General features: G+C 38.3%; 1 protein-coding gene across 2 annotated transcripts in view; it reads right to left on the bottom strand.

Moving 5' to 3' along the window:
* The window catches only part of erbb2 (erb-b2 receptor tyrosine kinase 2), a 35,787-nt gene extending 18,977 nt beyond the window's left edge, over positions 1-16,810 (bottom strand). The window contains exons 1-9 of one of the 2 annotated variants that reach the window (XM_015000567.2): positions 16,416-16,810; positions 4,933-5,084; positions 4,141-4,309; positions 3,891-4,025; positions 3,016-3,081; positions 2,332-2,447; positions 2,110-2,251; positions 1,900-2,028; positions 805-946 (exon numbers count right to left, since the gene is read on the bottom strand). In XM_015000567.2, coding sequence (XP_014856053.2) covers positions 805-946; positions 1,900-2,028; positions 2,110-2,251; positions 2,332-2,447; positions 3,016-3,081; positions 3,891-4,025; positions 4,141-4,309; positions 4,933-5,084; positions 16,416-16,488 — 1,124 coding nt within the window. In that variant the 5' untranslated portion in view covers positions 16,489-16,810. The remainder of the gene's footprint in view (positions 1-804; positions 947-1,899; positions 2,029-2,109; positions 2,252-2,331; positions 2,448-3,015; positions 3,082-3,890; positions 4,026-4,140; positions 4,310-4,932; positions 5,085-16,415) is intronic. The other variant, XM_015000568.2, reaches the window with a different exon arrangement.
* Positions 16,811-17,695: the final 885 nt, after the last annotated feature.

Consider the following 17,695-nt stretch of genomic DNA (forward strand, 5'->3'; position numbering starts at 1 on the left):
CGTTCTTGTTCAGTTCTTTATTATAGAAATAATTTAGGTAAATGTAACTTTTATAACAACAGCGAAAAAATGTGTATTTATTTTTGTTGTACTGCAAAAACACAAAACCTTACAGAGTAATTTTGATTTACTTAGTGCACTTGAAATAGGGCGAAAGTTAGTGTCAAGTGACTTTTCAGCAAGAAATAGGAGCTTGGTTTAAGAAAATAATTCCTCAATATCGACTAAAACGTACTCGTTCTATTAGCAGATCATTTCACTCATAATGTGGGGGAAAATGTTTTGTTATACAAGTAAAATAACTTATATTTTACTTGTATAACAAAACATTGCTTAATGTTTTTATCAACATTAAGCAGTTACTGACTTAAATAAGCTGTTATGTGTCACTGAAAGTTACTTGTAAGTTTGGTTTGTTCTAAGAAATTTGCACTAGAAACTGGACCAAAAATTCTTGGCAGGATTTTGAGTTTTTGCAGTGCAACTGTAAGTAACATTTTCCAAATTCAATCAAACAGAACACACTTTATTACTTTTTACCAATATGTATTTGCCTTTATGCAACTAGATACGCTAAACCTTTTGTTAGTGAAGGTGAAAAAATAAAAGTTTAGATCGCACTTTATTACAAAACTGAATATCAAGAACTTTCAAGGACTTCTTACGGAAATTTTCCAAACCTTGAAAACAAGCATTTCCAAGCAAGTGAGGGACTTCCTTGTTCTCTTCAATCACAGCTGCTTTCATTTCTGGTACTCACTGATAAAATCAGTTTCATTTCATTGTCGTGTTTTTGTCCCCTACCTTGCGAAGCTCTGGGCGCGGAAAGCCAGGCTTCCGAAGATCTTGGAACACTTGGTGAACTGACCCACATTGGCAGATGTTACCACGGTAACGCTGTGGTTGTCCACGACTCCCAGGTTGTCCATGCCCAGGCTGTAGCAATCTGTGGCAAAAGTTCGATGTCACCCAGTTAGACAGAAAAACTAATAAATACATGCAGATTCACAGAAATGACAATGATTAACGTCTGTAAACACGGTGACAGAACGTTGGAGCAGATTTTTGCTCTTTTTGACACTTTTTTATCTTTTTTTTTTTTACTTTGTTTGAGGCAGTGTGTTTGAAAAGTTATTCCAGCTGGAAGGATTTTTGTTCTCATACTTTTGTCACAATGCGCAGAGTTGGGTAGCAACATTTACTTGAGTTTCTTTCTTGAGAAAAAATTTACTTTTAGGATCATTTTTACTTCTTTGTACTTTTGAGTAATTGTATTATGAAGTATTTCTACTCTTAATTGAGTAAAATTTCTGGATTTTCTACCCACTGAATGAACATTCTGTGTGGAACATATTTCCAAAGATTTTTTAAAGATTTCTTTTAATCTTTAAAAAATTTATATATTTTTTGTACAATTTTACCTCAGTAGCTGCTCCGTTATTGAGCCTCAAACTATTTTACTTATAGCTTCTTATAAGTGAAACAATCTGCCAGTGGAACTAGAACTGGGTTGCTAGGTAATGGGTTGGGTTTGCCTGGTGTTGCTAGGCAACAGCGGAATGCCAGTTTTTTGTGAAACAAGTCAAACAATCTGCCAGTGGAACTACACTTTCATCAATATTAAGGAATAATTTACTTTAAACAAGCTTCTATATCTAGCTATAAAGTTACTTATTAGTTAGTTTTGTCTTATTTCAAGTATCTGCACTAGAAACTACACCAAAAATACTTTGTAATATTTTGTGTTTTGGCAGTTTGCCAAATACTTTTTCACTAGAATAATTTCTTAGACAGCTGCTTTTTAGTTTTACTTGAATAAAAATGTAAATCTTGCTTGAGCACATTATTTTTTTCCACTCTACCAATGAGTGTTAGCAAAACAATGCGTTAGCGTCCCACCTTTGGCGCAGTCAGCTTCACACTTTTCGCATTTCTGTGTCTCAGTGCCGTCCGGCTGCTTGATGATGACTTCCTTGTTGGATCGGGGACAGTTCAAAGTGCAGGCCACTTCCATGGCCAGGTAGTTATCTGAACAGAGAGAGACAGAGTTCAAAGGGCAACCCAGAGTCTCTGAATGTCTTGAGCTGGATTTCTAATCTCAGTTCGTACAGGGACACGTCTTGACGCAGGTGGCTCCAAAGCTCAACTTCTTGTTGGGGTTGGGTTTGCTCTGGTAGGTGACGGAGTCGTAGAAGTTGGGTGGGGGGCAGTTCTCTTTGCACATTCCACTATCGTTGAAGTGACGACACGCCTAAGAAGAAGAAGAGGGGGAGAAACGTGAAGAAACGGCTGCAGAAGTAAAACAAAAGAAGTGAAGATGGCGTCATTTACCAAACAGTCCGAGTCTCTGGGTCCGGTGCACCCGGCCGCACACTGCGTGTGACAGCAGTCGCTAGGAAGAGGACCTTTGCATCGCTGACAGCCAGTCGCACATGTTGTTCTGGTCACTTTGAACAAGGGGAAAATCAGGAAAAAGCAACAGTTTCATAACCCATTTGTTAAAATGTTGCAGCTTCGCCATCAACACCAAGCATTTTTGGTCCATTTTCTAATCCAAATATTTCAGTACATAAAAAAACTAACTTGTAAGTAACTTTTCAGCTAAATGTACGATTTTGTTTTAAGTCAATAATTCCTTCAAACTGATGAAAAGGTTCTGGTTCCACTGGGGAGATTATTTCACAAACAACTGGAACTCTGTTGTTACCTAGCAACACCAGGCAAGTCAAACCCGTTACCTAGCAACCCCATTCGAGTTCCACTGGCAGATTATTTAACTTGTAGCAATACAGCTTTCCCATGTTTTGGAAGAAATAATAAACTCATTAAACTAGCATTTTTCATTAATGTTAAGGAATTACTGACTTAAAACAAGCTGCTGTATCTTGCTGAAAATGTACTTATGAGTCATTTTGTCTTCATTCAAGTCTATTACGATATTTGCTCTAGACATTAGACCAAAACTACTTGGTCAGATTTTAGTTTTTACAGTGAAGACTGAAGAGAGAAACTCACGTATTTGACAGTCCTGCTCGGTTTCCCCCCAGCAGTGTCCCTCACATGTAGGATGACAGCTTGGACCTGAACCGGAGAAAAACAAGCAACGGCGGAAAAATGAGCTCACAATTATCACAGTTTCAACGAAAAGTCAAAAAAAAAAAGATTCTGCAACGTTTCTCAGCCAATCACTGAGAAACGATACTTAAGTAGCAGAAGAAAACAGAAAGTCACAGGATAATGCATCAACCTGCTGCACCAGGACGTTTGATAAAAAGTACAATAAAAGAACAAAGTGAATGTTAGGTGAAAGAATGAAAAAGGTTATAAACTCCTAGAAGACGGCAGGTTAACACATAATGTTACAAAAGATGCTGGATTAACATGTGAACCAAGAAAGACGTCAAAGACAGAAAATGAAAGTGAACTGGTTTTACAAGTTGCGGATTACAGTAGAGCCGAAACGATTAATCAAATTATTCGTGATTAATCGATTGCAGAAATAATTGTCAACTAATTTAGTAATCGATTAACTGGAGCATACAGACTCAACAAAAGAGGTTTTTCTAGCAAATTTTGACTTTTCAAACTCAATAACAGGTTTTTATTTCTAGGAATTTTTACATCAAAATTAAACTTTTTTCCAAGAAATGTTTTCATCAAAAAATGTTGAGATCTTGATTAATCTCAGAATTTCTATTTGTTTCTAGCAAATTTCTGACTTTTTATATTTGGGTGGAAAAAAAAATCAACATTTTTTGAGGAAGTTTTTTTTTTCAAAAATAATTTTTTTTTTGAAAATTTCTGAGCTTCTTGGCAGAAATTCACTCTTTCTTTCTATCTAAAATGTCCCTAATCGTCTCACTGCAGGAGTATTTTAGTGAGCAGCTCACAGTTGGGAGCTCGGGCCTGCAGGCGTTTCGGTTTGGTGTTCTGTTCGTCCATAGTGTCCGTCCATTTGATGTTCTCCGGGTCCGGGAAGCACAACTGGGGGTTCCCCAAAATAGACACCCCGCCCAACAGGATCTCTGCAGGACAAACGACACTAGAACTATCAGACATGACTTTTCAAATCTCATAGTGAACATAAGCAAACACAGGTCACAGAGACGTGAGCTTGAGCAGGTTTTTCTTTCATCCGACCTTTGAGGCTACGAAGCCGCAGCGTCTTCAGCCCCTGATTGTCCAGCACCGCCAGCGAATAGTTGGAGTTGTAAAAGTGGCTTCCTCTTATGATCCGAAGGTTGTCCAAAGGCACCAGGCTCACAGAGACGTGTGCAATAAGTACATAACCTTGCACCTCTACGATTTCCTGTGGAGTCAGACGACAGACAGGAAGACTTACTAAAAAAAACAATCTGAGACCATTTCTTCTATTTTTGATAAGATGTTCAGAGAAATCAGCTGATGACTCAAGCTGACTGCATTTGAAAGCTAAAAAATGTTATCCTTTTTCCAGGCATTGAACACACCACACACTTGTTAGCTCGGGCTAACAACAACACTCTGTCTTCAGTATGGAGCTAACAAAGCTAAGATTTATCAATTATTATAAGCTAATGGCATTATTAGCTAGTTAAGTTTGTTCCTAGAATATAGATTCTTCACCACAACATATTAGCTACCCAACCTTTTTTTTTTAAAGTCAGGTATTAATAAAGTTATTCAAAAACCTAGCTCCATTACCATGACAAGTGGTAAAGCTAATGTTAACTTGGCATCTTTTTGGCTAAGAGAGCTAAAGAGGTTGACATTCTTTATGGAAAACGGACACTGGCAGCAATGCTAACTGTGCTAAACATGCTAAGTGCTATAATAGGGAGAGTTATAAGGAGAGTTTCTACGGAGCCCAATAATACCAGCCAAAAACAACTTAAAACATGTCTGCCAGGTATGACAACATGTTTGGATGATTTTTTGTTTCTTAAAGAGTACCTTCAGGAAGGAGAGGTCCGGGTTGCCGCTCAGGTGTGTGATCTCCAGGTTGCCGTGGACGACCTGGCAGCCGGTGTAGAGCAGCCTCAGGGTCTCATAGTGATTTTCCAGGCTGGAGGGCAGAGCTAGCTTCATGTCCGTTCCCAGACAAACTGCAACACACAGACATCATGACCACAAATTTACATTTTACAAACTCTTCTGTAAAATGTAAAAAGAAAACATTTAAAATGACCAATGGACTAGTCAAATCCTTTGTTTTCCCTTCCAGAAACACAAAACTGAAAGCGGTAGTTTTCCCATTTTAACTTAGGTCTGCATGACTTCATTAAAATATGAAACTGTGATGCTATTAAGACGAAGGCATTGACTATATCAACTCCCAGGTGGCTAACGTTGATCTTTCTACGCCCCGACAAAGTCTCCACTTCTTTAGTAGATCAGCATGAGGGACATGAAGAAACGCTGGAGTCCATCCAAATCTGACAAATATATAATTGATATAAAGACTGTGAATCTCTGACAGTTTGAATATAAACCAAATCACACATCTGAATAAAATAAAAACTAAAAACCACACAGATTGTATGGGAGGAGGAACAAGGAAAAATGATGAATGTAGGAATGAATGGATGGATGGATGAACAAAACAGAACAGTTTTCCATCTGTAGTGGATGCGTGTGTTTGTAATAACCAGATCGGTTCCACATTATGTTCCTCTCTTCTTCTCTCTTGAACCGTCTGAACGGCCGTTGTCTAAATTGGGTGTAGCACAACGGGAGGGGGGGTGGAGAGGGCGGGGGGATTTTATCCGTTTGTCCAAATATATTTCTGGCACTGGCTGCATCGCACTGGAAACATAATATCCAACTATTCACTGCAGTCCAAGCAGTCACGTGCCGCTGCCGACGCCTCGCACTCTTACATGCTAACAAACTGACTGGCATTGTTACAGCCTTCTACAGTTAGCATGCATCCATTGCTGCCTCTGCAGAACAGAGAGTCACTGCAGGACGGCCGTGATTCAGAGCACAGATTCCCCGCAGAGGGTCACACACTGCGCCGCCTTCAGGGTCACGCAGCGCTGCAATCCTCTGGGGCTTTTGAAGACGCATAGCTGCCATGCCTTAGCAGGCAGTCACTCAGTGGACAGTCCCCCCTCCTCTTTGGAGGTTATAAATGACTTCCTCTGGCAAGTCAGTCGGCCCGCTTTTCTATCTGGAGCCCCTCACCCTCCCACCACTGCAGCAGGAAGTCTTTGACACTGCAAAACATTAAACTTAACAAGCAGTTTTGGTCTAAATGTAGAGGAAATATCTTAGTTCACTTGAAATAAAACAAAACTAACTTACAAGTAACGCTTTAGTAAAATATAGTAGCTTGTTTTCACTAAGTAATTCCTTAATATTGATGAAAAGGAACTAGTTCAGTTCTTTTCATGTGAAAATATCTTGTTATACCTGAAGTAATCTGCCAAAGGAACTAGTATGTTTTCCATCAATAATAATTGCTTATTTAATTTAAATTAGGTTTTTTTATAGCAAATTCTTGACTTTTCAATTAAAAATTAAGTTTATAATTTTTTTCTAGAAATTTCTATATCAAAATTCCACATTGTTCATGAAATATTTTAATTAAAATTTTGATATTTTAATTTAAAAATTTAATTTTAATCTCAAAATTTAAATTTTTCTCCAACAAATTTTTCACTTTCTAAATAGAAATTTCCACTTTTTTCTACAAATTAAAAAAACAAAACAAAAAAAAAACCTGCCAGTGAAACTAGAACTAGGTTGCTAGGTGACGGGCTGGGCCTGGCTGGCGTTGCTAGGCAACGGTGGAATGCCAGTTCATTGTGAAATAATTGTTTTTTTTCCATCGATATTAAGGAACTATTGCTTTAAAAGAAGCTATACCTTGCTGAAAACTTACTTTTAAGTTAGTTTTGTCTTATTTCAAGTATATTAAGATATTTAAACCAAAAACTGGGCCAAAAATATTAGTATTTTTTGCGGTTTGCCACTCGTTCTCCAGTGAATCATGATGGTTTCCAGTATTGTCATCAAAACGATACTTGTGTTCCTCAAACCACATTTTGAATGGTATTTTCTTTTTCTTGTTGTGCCTCGTCCTCAGTGGCTCAACTTCTCTCACAACAACGTTGTTGGATGCATCCATCTCAACGATAAGCTGGTTTGACAGCATCCTTCTTTCACAGTCAGAGATAAATCAGTTTTCTAGTAGATTAGGTAAAGATTTCACACGAGCTCAATATCAGTCGAGTATCAAGCAAAGTTGAACGGCGAAATGAACTCCAGGTGAATGTGTCGCAAACGGCTGCTATGAGGTTGTGACAATATTTGATCAATGTAACCAGCCTAAATAAAAGTGTGATGTCACAAAATTCTGCCTTTGATGTGGCATTGTGATGTCACACATTGTGATATTACACTGCACTGCGGTGATGTCACGTTGCCATGGTTTCCTTTGAATTAAAATTCAAATATACCTTATTGATCCCAAAAAGAAATTAAGAATTGTTGTAACCAGGGGCGCTGTAAAGGGGGGAAAGTTAGGACAATTCAAAGGGCCCCTGACCGACAAGGGGCCCTCCACAAAATAGTTTTGTTTTTGTTTTTTTCTTCGTAGAAAGAGAAAAAAATTGGGGCCTTGTGTTTTTTAAATTATTTTTATCAGTAAGAAGTAAATGTTACCACTCCCAGACCAAAATGCACACATTTAACTTTACACTGAACCCCCCCTTGAATCTGCATGAAATGGTTCCTTCCTGCTTAGCGTGACGATGTTCAACAGCCGCCAGTAGAAAACAAGAACGACTGTGGCAGTTATTACGCTGCTAAGAGAAATAATAAAGTCAGATTTTCAAAAGGAGAGAGAGAAAAAAGACAAGAGTGTCAATTTGTAGCCCAGTTTGTCTCCAAGAGAGGCGAGTAGACTGTGTGAGATTATCAACCATTTAGCATAGTTAGCTTAGCTACAAATCTACCAGCATATTCATATATTTAAGTTGCACCTGTACCTTTTAGCACACTTAACAGACGAGTCAGTCAGCAGCAGCTCCAACCCCCTATCAGAATAATCCCTCCTCCCTGTCCCAGTGAAAACGGAGAGCAACACTGTGATCAGTGACGAGCTAGTTAGCATCTTTCCAGGGAGTCTATGTAGATTTCTCCTGTCTCACTGCTCTTTTTACAATTACGCAACAAAACAATATATTTATTAGTGACAGAAATTCAAACAACCTTTATAAAATTATAATAAAAAACATCCTCTTGTCAGTCCAGATAGCCCTGCCTTAGCTTGCATTTAAATTACAGATACCTGTTGCCACCTCCCTCCTCAGTGAAATTAAAGCTGCAGTATGTAACTTTTATTAACAAAAAGTACATATTTGTTAAGACTGTCAACATGATGAGAGATTATCTGACAATAATTTAATTCCTCTGCCTTCTCCCAGTGCTCTCTAGAAACAACCAATCAGAGGCAGGAGGTGGGTTTTAACGCTGTCAATCAATCTTTAGCCGTCAGTTGTAGGTCAGGGAGGAGCTGGAGGAGATTCATCTCTTCGCAGATTATCTGCCTCATAAACTGTCATGACAAGAAAGCAAGGCAGCTGCATGCCTTTAAAATTGTGCCGCTTTTTATGGGTCAAATAGACTCAAGAAGTTTTAACAGCGGGGGGGCCCCATTTAATTTTTCGTCATGGGGCCCAAGTTTCATGGTGGCGCCCTGACCACACATACTTGGTAAAATGTGTGTTTTGTGCAGTGGACTCTGCCGTTTGTTTGGTTATTGACTGATCTGTAAAGCTTCATTTGTGACGCCTCAGTGCTCACTGCATGTCAGCTCTGCTAAGAGGTATTTCCCAATAAAGCAGAAATTAGAGCCATATTAGAGCCTGGCAGCCGACTGCAGCAGCAAACAGCCTGTGATTAGCAGCGCGTCTGCCAAAAACACACACCCAGTAGCTGCAGCTTACGTCAAAGAACAAATTAAACATCTTGTTCGTCGGCTTGTTCGGTGAAGTCATTGTGGAAAATCATTTTGCATGTTCAGCCAAGATGAGAGCATCGTTTTTTGTTTTTAATAATTTTTATCGAGGTGGATGCGAGAGATTGCGACACAGACTCGAACAGACGAAAAATAATCCTGGGATTAGGTGAAAAAAGCAAAATTTCCCTCATTTCTAAAAAGTGTGTGTGACTCCAGTTTTGGGCTTAACCTTCCTTTATGCCGTCATTGTTTGCTCTCCAAAAGTCTCTCAGCAACGCCTGGGTGTTTATATGCAGCCTTGTGAGGAGCTGAAAATACCCCCTCGCCTTTATCGCTCACTGTGTCCTGATTGTCTGCCGTCATGTCACTGAAACATTCACACTGCGCTCAGATCAGTCGACCCAAACTCGTTCCACCGCTCCTCCTTTCAGATGTGTTGCCTAACTCTTTCAGACAAAGTAATCTCCCAGAAACTGCTCTAGAAGCTTCCATTTCTTGTTTCAAAAGTTTTCTGCTCAGCCAGGATTCTCTTGCAAACAAGATTTTTAATCTCATTGGGATTTTACTGGTTAAATACGATCCATAAATAAAGTTTGCTTGTGTTTTGTTTCTTATGGGATAAGATTTAGGCAAATTCTGCAAGAAAAGTCTAAAACAAATTCAGACTTCTTGCAGAATTTTATGCCTTCTAAGAATTCCGACTAATTCTCAAAATTCAAATTTTTTTCTCAGAATTCTGACTTTAATCTTCTGAGATCAAAAGTCAGAATCCTGAGTTTTAGGAGAAAAAGTTGCAATACTTGTTACAGTTTCAGCTGTGGTTGGTTGCTTCCACATTGTACCGAGTCAAACCCATTGAAAAATCAGTTTCCTTCCTCGCCTGTGGGGGCGCTGCACCAAGAACTGCTGAAGGAAACAAAAACCTCTGAAGAAGATACAGAAGGCAAACCAAAATAGAGTAGCCTCAGATTTGAACAGTTCCTCCTTTTTATTGCCAAAGACCAAAAATAATTTTTCCAGCTAGTAGAAGACTAGTGCGTTTATTTTGACTGTATTTACCCAGAATTCCCTGGGCTGTAGTCCACTTCCTGCTTTTGGAGTGGTTTCTAGTACATTTGGCGATCACATGTACATTCAAACCGAACAAGAGTTCACTTCAATCAAACCAACACCGAAGTTTTTAGGCAGACCAGAGTTCTGGTCTGCATCAGAGTTCGATTGTGAACTTTCTAGGCAAACGAACTAGAGTTAAATTAAAGCGAACTAAACAGGGCTGGTGTGAATGCTTTGGATATAATCGCTCTTAGTTCTGTTTCACTGAGCTCTGTCAAATCACCCTAAAATCATTTTAAAGCGATTTGACAGAGCTCAGTGAAACAGAGCGTCTAAATAAATCCGTAAGCACCGGTCTGATGACTAAGACAAACTTATATTTGTTCTGGGTTCGGTTGTTGAATTACACACTCATTTTGTCTCGCTTTGTGAATCTTGTGAAAACTCTTTTGGTTCCAGGCTGCAACCTGCTTGGTTCACTTCACATGTGCTTAAATCTGTTGATTTTATGGAAGGTTTTCTTTGCAATATATTCAGCAGCATGTGTGTAAAAACCCAAGAAAGTGGGCAAGTTAAGACATATTTGACCTAAAAAAGAAGAAATAAATGTTGAGTAACAAAAAAGAATTCAGAAAGGCCACATTTCAGCTCGTTACTAATAACCCGTCTGGCACTGAAATACCATTTCATGTGTCATCTTCTGTCTGATGAAGCTGCTTCAGGTCTGGTTTAAAACTGGTTCAGTTATCTGATAAGTTTAGACACCACACAGGCTCGTTCCTTAAGAGCTTCCTCTGTCTGCATGATTCACAGGTCAGAGTCAGGAGAGCAAAACAAAAAAGAAGAAATAATCATCTGAAAATGGTCAGACTGAAAAGGAGTGAATGAAAAGGCAGATCAAGTCCAACGAAAAACGTTGAAATACCATAAATGCGGTACTGGAAAACTAATTTTTTTATTAGAATTTTTAATGGCTGGTGATTCAGCTGCTTTCTGTTCAGGTCTCTAGTGTGTCTACCTCTGTGTTTATTATTATAAAAGGAGAAAAAAAACCTTTTTGGTAAAGGAAAAACTTAGATTTCAGCACCAGTTCAACATATTTTTAGTCAAGTAAAAGTAAAAAGTATCCGTCCAAGAAATTATTCAACTAAGAGTAAAAGAATTAGTGAGTAAAACGTTTTCTTAAGTACTGAGTAATATCAAATTATCATTTAATACTTAAAATTTACATAAACAGCAAGATCAAAATATCAAGTGGAAATTTTTGTGTTTTAAGGACCAAAATGTCAATAATTCATATAAATCACAAAAAATAACAGAGTCAGCCTATAAAGAAAATTAAAGAAACTCATGAAACTTCAACAAACACATCTGATGTGTGTCTGTGTTTTTGGTTAAAAGATGTTTGTTTTTCATTCAGTGGGTAGAAAATCCAGAAACTTTACTCAAGTAAAAGAAGATACTTCATTATAAAATTACTCAAGTAAAAGTAAGTAGTAAAACATAGTAAAAATACTCCTAAAAATGCATTTTTTTTTTTTCAAAAAAAGTTACTCAAGTACACGTAAATGATTAAACATAACTAGTTATTACACAATATAAAGGATATTTATGAAGGGAAAACTTGAGAATTCAGCATGGATCAAACATTGTTTAGATATTTGATGTATTTAAATTACTTTAAATGAATTAGAGAAATAAGAGCATTACTGTAATCCCTGATAGAGTTTCTTGAAAATGCTAATTCTGCAGTGAGAGCTGTGATTGTGACCTCACAGGTTGTTTTGCTTGTGAGCTGAACTAATGAACTGCATGAAAACTGAAAGCCAGTTTGAAGCCACACCTGTGTGTGGCAGCGTTCCAGTTAGCACAAGGAGTGTGCCTGCGCGTTGTTTACCGGAGCAAACGCGGTTGGCGACACAAACACCATGCAGCAGCTCCAGTCAGAACACCAGGTAGTGTGACGTAACCGACAATCAGATCTGCATTCAATCTGCAAAAACAAACCAAACTGATCCGACTGGACTTTCCCAGTCAGATTATCAACTCACAAATTTAAAATCTCACCTTGCATACCTGTTACCTGCAGGATTGGGTCTTGCATAAACTACACAACCTCACTTCTGCTTGATGATAAAGAAGAAAACAGGTATTGCTCAACAGACAAGCAGAACAGGATTTGTTCTCTACTGTACGCAGTGGGGCAACAGATATGAACTTCTTGCTCATTCGCACTGACGTGCAAAGACGACAAGCACAACACACAAAAGATCGCAGCGCTGGAAAACCTCCCGCATTATCCCGTGAAACAAAACGCACAGCTGGACGGATCTGCAGCTGGATTTACACAAGCAGAGTGAAAGCAGGACAGGATCTGCAGATAAAAGAGTCTGAGGAAAACTCCGGTTATTATTGTTTTACCACACAGTTCATTGGTATTTACGAGTTCGGAACAAATAATTGCAAAAAGTTAGCCTAGCTGGGAAATTATAAACAACCTTTTTCACCAGAAAATAGTCCTATATTTGATTTTTCTCAGACAGATCACCTGCTATTGGTATTATAATCAGATTATCTCAATTTTATGAGTTTAATCACTTAGAGTGGCAGTATTTTGTAAAAAAATAAAAAATAAAAATATAATTTAAATATTTGATAAAACTGTCACCATATCATGACAGTGTAATATAAGACAGGTAATCTGAAAAGATGAAGCCAGAGGTGCTGATGTCATCAGCAGAACTGCATAGTCAAAAACAACAATCAGTGTCAGGAGGAAGGTTTTAGTGCTGTTAATCATGCTCATACACATGCTGCTTAATGTGTTAATGGCAGAGAAACAAGTTACCATTACAGGAAAACTGCTTACTAGCCGTAATTGGTGGCTATGCTAGCTAGAGTTAGCATTCCTGGCAGACTCTGCTATTGGGAAAAAGCTACCTATAGCATAGCACTGAGCGAGCGAGAGGGTGTGTACATGAGCATGACTGACAGCTATAATACCCTAAAAATATATATATGTATTTTTTTAATAAAAGTTAAATACTGTGGCTTTAGTGCATGTTTTGCTGCACTAAATGCTACTAATTTTCAACATTAAGAGAACTAGATGACAAGGTAAGGAAAAGTTTTGATTGAGAAAGCGAGGGAGAGAGAAGTAGGTCATGCTTGCCTGACTTTGACAAAAAAAAAGTTTAAAAGTTGTTTTTTTTAAATGCAACCTAAACACCAACTCTGACAGATCGTCAGTAGAGTAGGTGCTTAAATTAGCTAACCAACCGCCGCTGTGTTAGCTTAGCTCATAGCAGCGGTAACTGTGATAGCTTAGCAACCACAACGATCACTTAATAATCACAAAACAAACATTCAGCCTAAAAACATAAAACTGTAACAAACTGTCTGGGAAATGTTTGCGTGCTTTTTCAGTGTTGAATCCTAAAACGTTCGTGGCGTTGTTGCCATGACAACGAATCTGCGTGTAGCGTAGAAGGATACGAGTGGCTCTGAGTTGTTCTCCAACGGTTTTTCTGCGCCATTTCCCCCCCCTTTCTGTGGCGCCCTGCACTAAATTCATATCGCCTTCATGCCCAGGTTTCATTTTGCTAACGGATCCTTCTTCCGCGGCAACGCGGCCGTGGACGGCACGTCAAAGAATCGTCTTTTTTGCCCTGCAGCGTTGTGCGCATGTGCGAAATTTCCGGACGTAAAACAACATTCACGGAGTTTATTATATGTAAGGAGCCGTAATGGGACGCTGAAATCAAGGTTATTCTGCATGCTCGACTTTTTCAGTCAGAATTTCCAACTTTTGGAGGAAAAGTATCTTTAAATGTTCCAAAAACAACCTGAGCTGCATTAAACCGACCCCACAGTGAAACAGGCGGTGGCAGCGTCAGGCTGTGGGGAGTTGATGGAAACATGAACACGTTTCTGTTCAGAAACCTAAGGCATTCCTGTTTTATTATATTTTATTAATATGTCTTAAGTCTATTCATGTGAGAAAAACAATTTCCTGTTTATTTAGTTAGTATTTGATACAGCTGACAAATTAATGTTAAAATTTATTTCAGCATGTTATGAAAAAAAGAATAGCTCTTCATGTTACGGAAAGATGGTCGGCTGTTTTGATAGAAGAGAAAACTTTTAGAAAATAAACTTAACTCAATCAACAACTTGCATCCCTAAAAATACAAACATCTTTATTTTTATTTTGCCACAGTTTTTCAACCAGAGTGAAAGCAGAAAGTTAATTTCTCCAAAGCAGAGAAGATTTAACAGGTTGACAATCTGGGTCACAGTTTCAGTGGAAACTGAAGCTCTGACCCAAACTGGAGGTCGCCTCACTGACCCAGTCCAGACTGGTGAGCCTCTGCTCAGAGGAGAGAGAAACCAGTAACTGTGGGAACGCAGAGGGAACCTTTACTGACAGCGAGGCTTGATCCTCGCAGCGTTACCCAACTCTGGGAACCAGTCGGAGCGCTCGTGTTGATCTCCGTTCTAGAAAGATAAACACGACAGGCTGAAGTTCACCAACCAGTTCCTGTTAACAATGCGGTTTTATTTGGATCGACTTCACCTGCTGCCTTTGTTTGTGTTTGTGCAGTTTTATTTGGATGCAGTAGAAGGTAGCCTTTAAGCTTTTAATGTTTAACTCTGCATGTTAATAAAAAAATTGACGAGGGTAAATCAATAACGTTTGGAAAATAAAATGGAGAAAAGGTTTAAAAGCTTTCAAATTGATCCGACTCGGCACGATATTGACTTTTCTGATTCAGTCCGTGCAAAAATCGAGATGTGCTGCTTTATCTTTACTCCATAAATATCCAAGAAACAAATATTACTTTCTAAAAACGACTAAAGGAGGATATTCTGCAGATGCATTTCCAGCAAAAATGTCAAAAACAATAAAAATCAGGAATATTTAGGACTAAAGTACAATAAGCAATGGGTCATTAATTTTGTATTCAGAAAATATCCAACTTTTTACTCCCCCTACTTTGCACATCTAAATATAAAATATTTAGATAGTTATTCATCAGACTGGATGGAGAGAATATTTGGAAAACTGTTTTTAAGTTTTGCCACAGATGATCGACTCCAACCTGACATTTCTAGAGTCTTTTACTCAACTTTAACTGTTCAAGAGAAGCATCTTTAATTATGAGAATATGGATCGTTTGAACATTTTTAAAGAACTGCACCAAAAAAGATGTTTGTTTTCATGCCAGATTTGCACACCTGACATCTCCCCTGACATCAAAATTTAGATTTTTGATTCACTTTCTGCACTAGTTTGTCGTTTTTGACCACAATAAATTTTTAATTGTCCCAGAAGTTTCTTCCATAAACAATATTGTTGTTTTGGGATCATTTTAAAGTAACACGATGGTCAAAAACACATGATCAACTTTGAATGCTAAAGAAAAAATAGCACTGGAACCGGAATACACAAAATAAATAAAAACAAATAAAATTAATAAAAGTCTGTAAACAAAAAGGTCTGGTTGAGACCAAGATGAAGACTTTTATCATCCAGTTTTTAGAAAAACAATTAATTGTGCAAATTTTCATTATTGAGCTTGTTTTAACTCTGAATGCAATTAATTGATTTATTGCAGCAGGCCCACTTCTCTCAGATAAAATCCTAGAAATAAAAAAAAAATCACTTGTTTTTCTGAAAATCTGCGCTTGCACTTTCAGTTAGCTCCTGTTTTTCTGGCTGGCATTCAAGCTGCAAGTGTGACAAGTGGCCCTCTGTCAGACAATGTCCCCTTCAGAGCCAGAAGTGAATAATTGACATCGTCATGATGTTGAGCGACACAATGCACCGCCTGTTAGTGTTGTTGGGTTGTTGTTATTTACAAATCTAGCAATTAAAAAAAACAGCCTGCAGCGGAAAACGTAGGGAAAAGTTATCAGATTTCTTGTTTTTTGCAGAAAAATAAGTGATTTTTATCGCATTTTGTTGTTTATTTTGGGATTTTATCGAGTAAAACGTCACAAATTGGTGCGCAATTGTGAAAGTGCAAAGAAAATCGAAATTTTGAAGTATTAATTCTGCAAATCTGGCATGAAAACAGAAGCTTTTTTTCTAATTTGATGCAAAACTATCAGATATAAATTTCTAGAGGTTTTCATTTGTGTCCCACAGCGAGCTGCAGGGTTTTTTGTGTCTCTACTGGGACTTGCAGCGTGACAGGTGTGACTTTCCTTCCCGGTCTGCTCTCCCTAAACCCTGCGAGCCTCAGCAGAGACCGCCTGGCTGTGCGGAGTCACGCAGGAATGCGGTCCGGACCAGAATCCACCTCGCTGCGTTTCGTAGGAAACTCTGACACCAACTCCCAACCGGTTCCGACTCCACCGCCGCCTTCTTCCCGAACAGCGGAGGCGCTGGAGTGGATAAAAAGTCACCCACCTTCCCGGCTCCAAGCTCCGGTCGCTCCCAGCAAAACGGCCCCGACCAGCAACAAACTTCTCGCCACCTCCATCTGCGCCACTCAGTCCATATTCCCAAACTTTGGATAATTAAAAAAATATATATAGAAATCCCACAAAGTCTCCTTCACGTCTCAGGTTGAGTTTAGTTTGGGTTTTTGTTTTCCCGGTTCGGAGTTGCAGCCCGTTTCCCAATCTCAGTGACTTCCTCCCACGGAGTCCGAGCCCGTCGGTAGTAAAAGCGGGAGTGCGCGCAGGAGTAAAGGCGCGCTCCCGTGAAGGCCAGAGCGGGGAGTGGCAGCATCAGCCCGCCCTCACTGCAGGCTGTCTGCACGATGGAGCAGAGCTGCTGATGAAGAGGAGGATGACGATGACGTCACAAAAATGCTACAAACCCAAGGCTATGTACGACGGAATGTTAGGGTCACTGTGGACAGAAAGGGAAGAGAAATGGAGTAAATTTCCAGCTAAAAACTAAGAAATTTTCTATAAAAAATAAAAACTTGGAAATTTTGACATTTTCTGAGTTTGAAAAGTTAAAAATTTGCTAGAAAAGTGTTGAGATTGTCAGAAATTTGACAAAAATGTTTCATATTTTTGAGCTCCAAAAGTTGAAAATTTGTGTTGAAGAAAAAATCTGAAATTTTTGGGATTAATCTCAGAAATATTCTATAAAAATAACAGAAATTTCTGAGCTCCAGAAGAAAAAAAAATTGCCAGAAAAAAAACTAACAAAAAGAAAAACTGGGATTAATCTCAGAGCTGTCGAGAAAAAATGTTTCTGAGCTAAAGAAATAGTTTCAAAAGTTAAAAACTTTGAACTTCAGTAAATATTCAAAACCCCCAAATTTTAATATTTCAAAACTCAAAACTTTCCAGTTGCTTTCCAAAACATTTCTGAGATCAATTTAAAAATTTCTGAGTTCTTTGGCAGAAACTTCCTCCTCCGTTGTTCTCTATCAATAGCCCTAATATGCTACACTGCAAAAAAATAAAATAATTATATATAAATCTTTCCAATTATTTTTGGTCTAGTTTCAAGTGCAAATATCTTAGTACACTTGAAATGAGCCAAAACTAACTTAAGCAAGAAACAGGAGCTTGTTTGAAGTAGATATTTCATGAAAAAGTTCTAGTTCAACGGGCAGATTATTTAAATTATAATGTGGGAAAAATGTTTTAAGTGAAATAATCTGCCAGTTTAACAAGTATTTTTCACCGATATTAAGTTATTTAAAACAAGCTTCCTTTATTTGCTGA

Source organism: Poecilia mexicana, unplaced genomic scaffold (assembly GCF_051168715.1).
Source record: "Poecilia mexicana isolate PSO_F unplaced genomic scaffold, ASM5116871v1 scaffold_19, whole genome shotgun sequence".
NCBI lineage: Eukaryota > Metazoa > Chordata > Actinopteri > Cyprinodontiformes > Poeciliidae > Poecilia > Poecilia mexicana.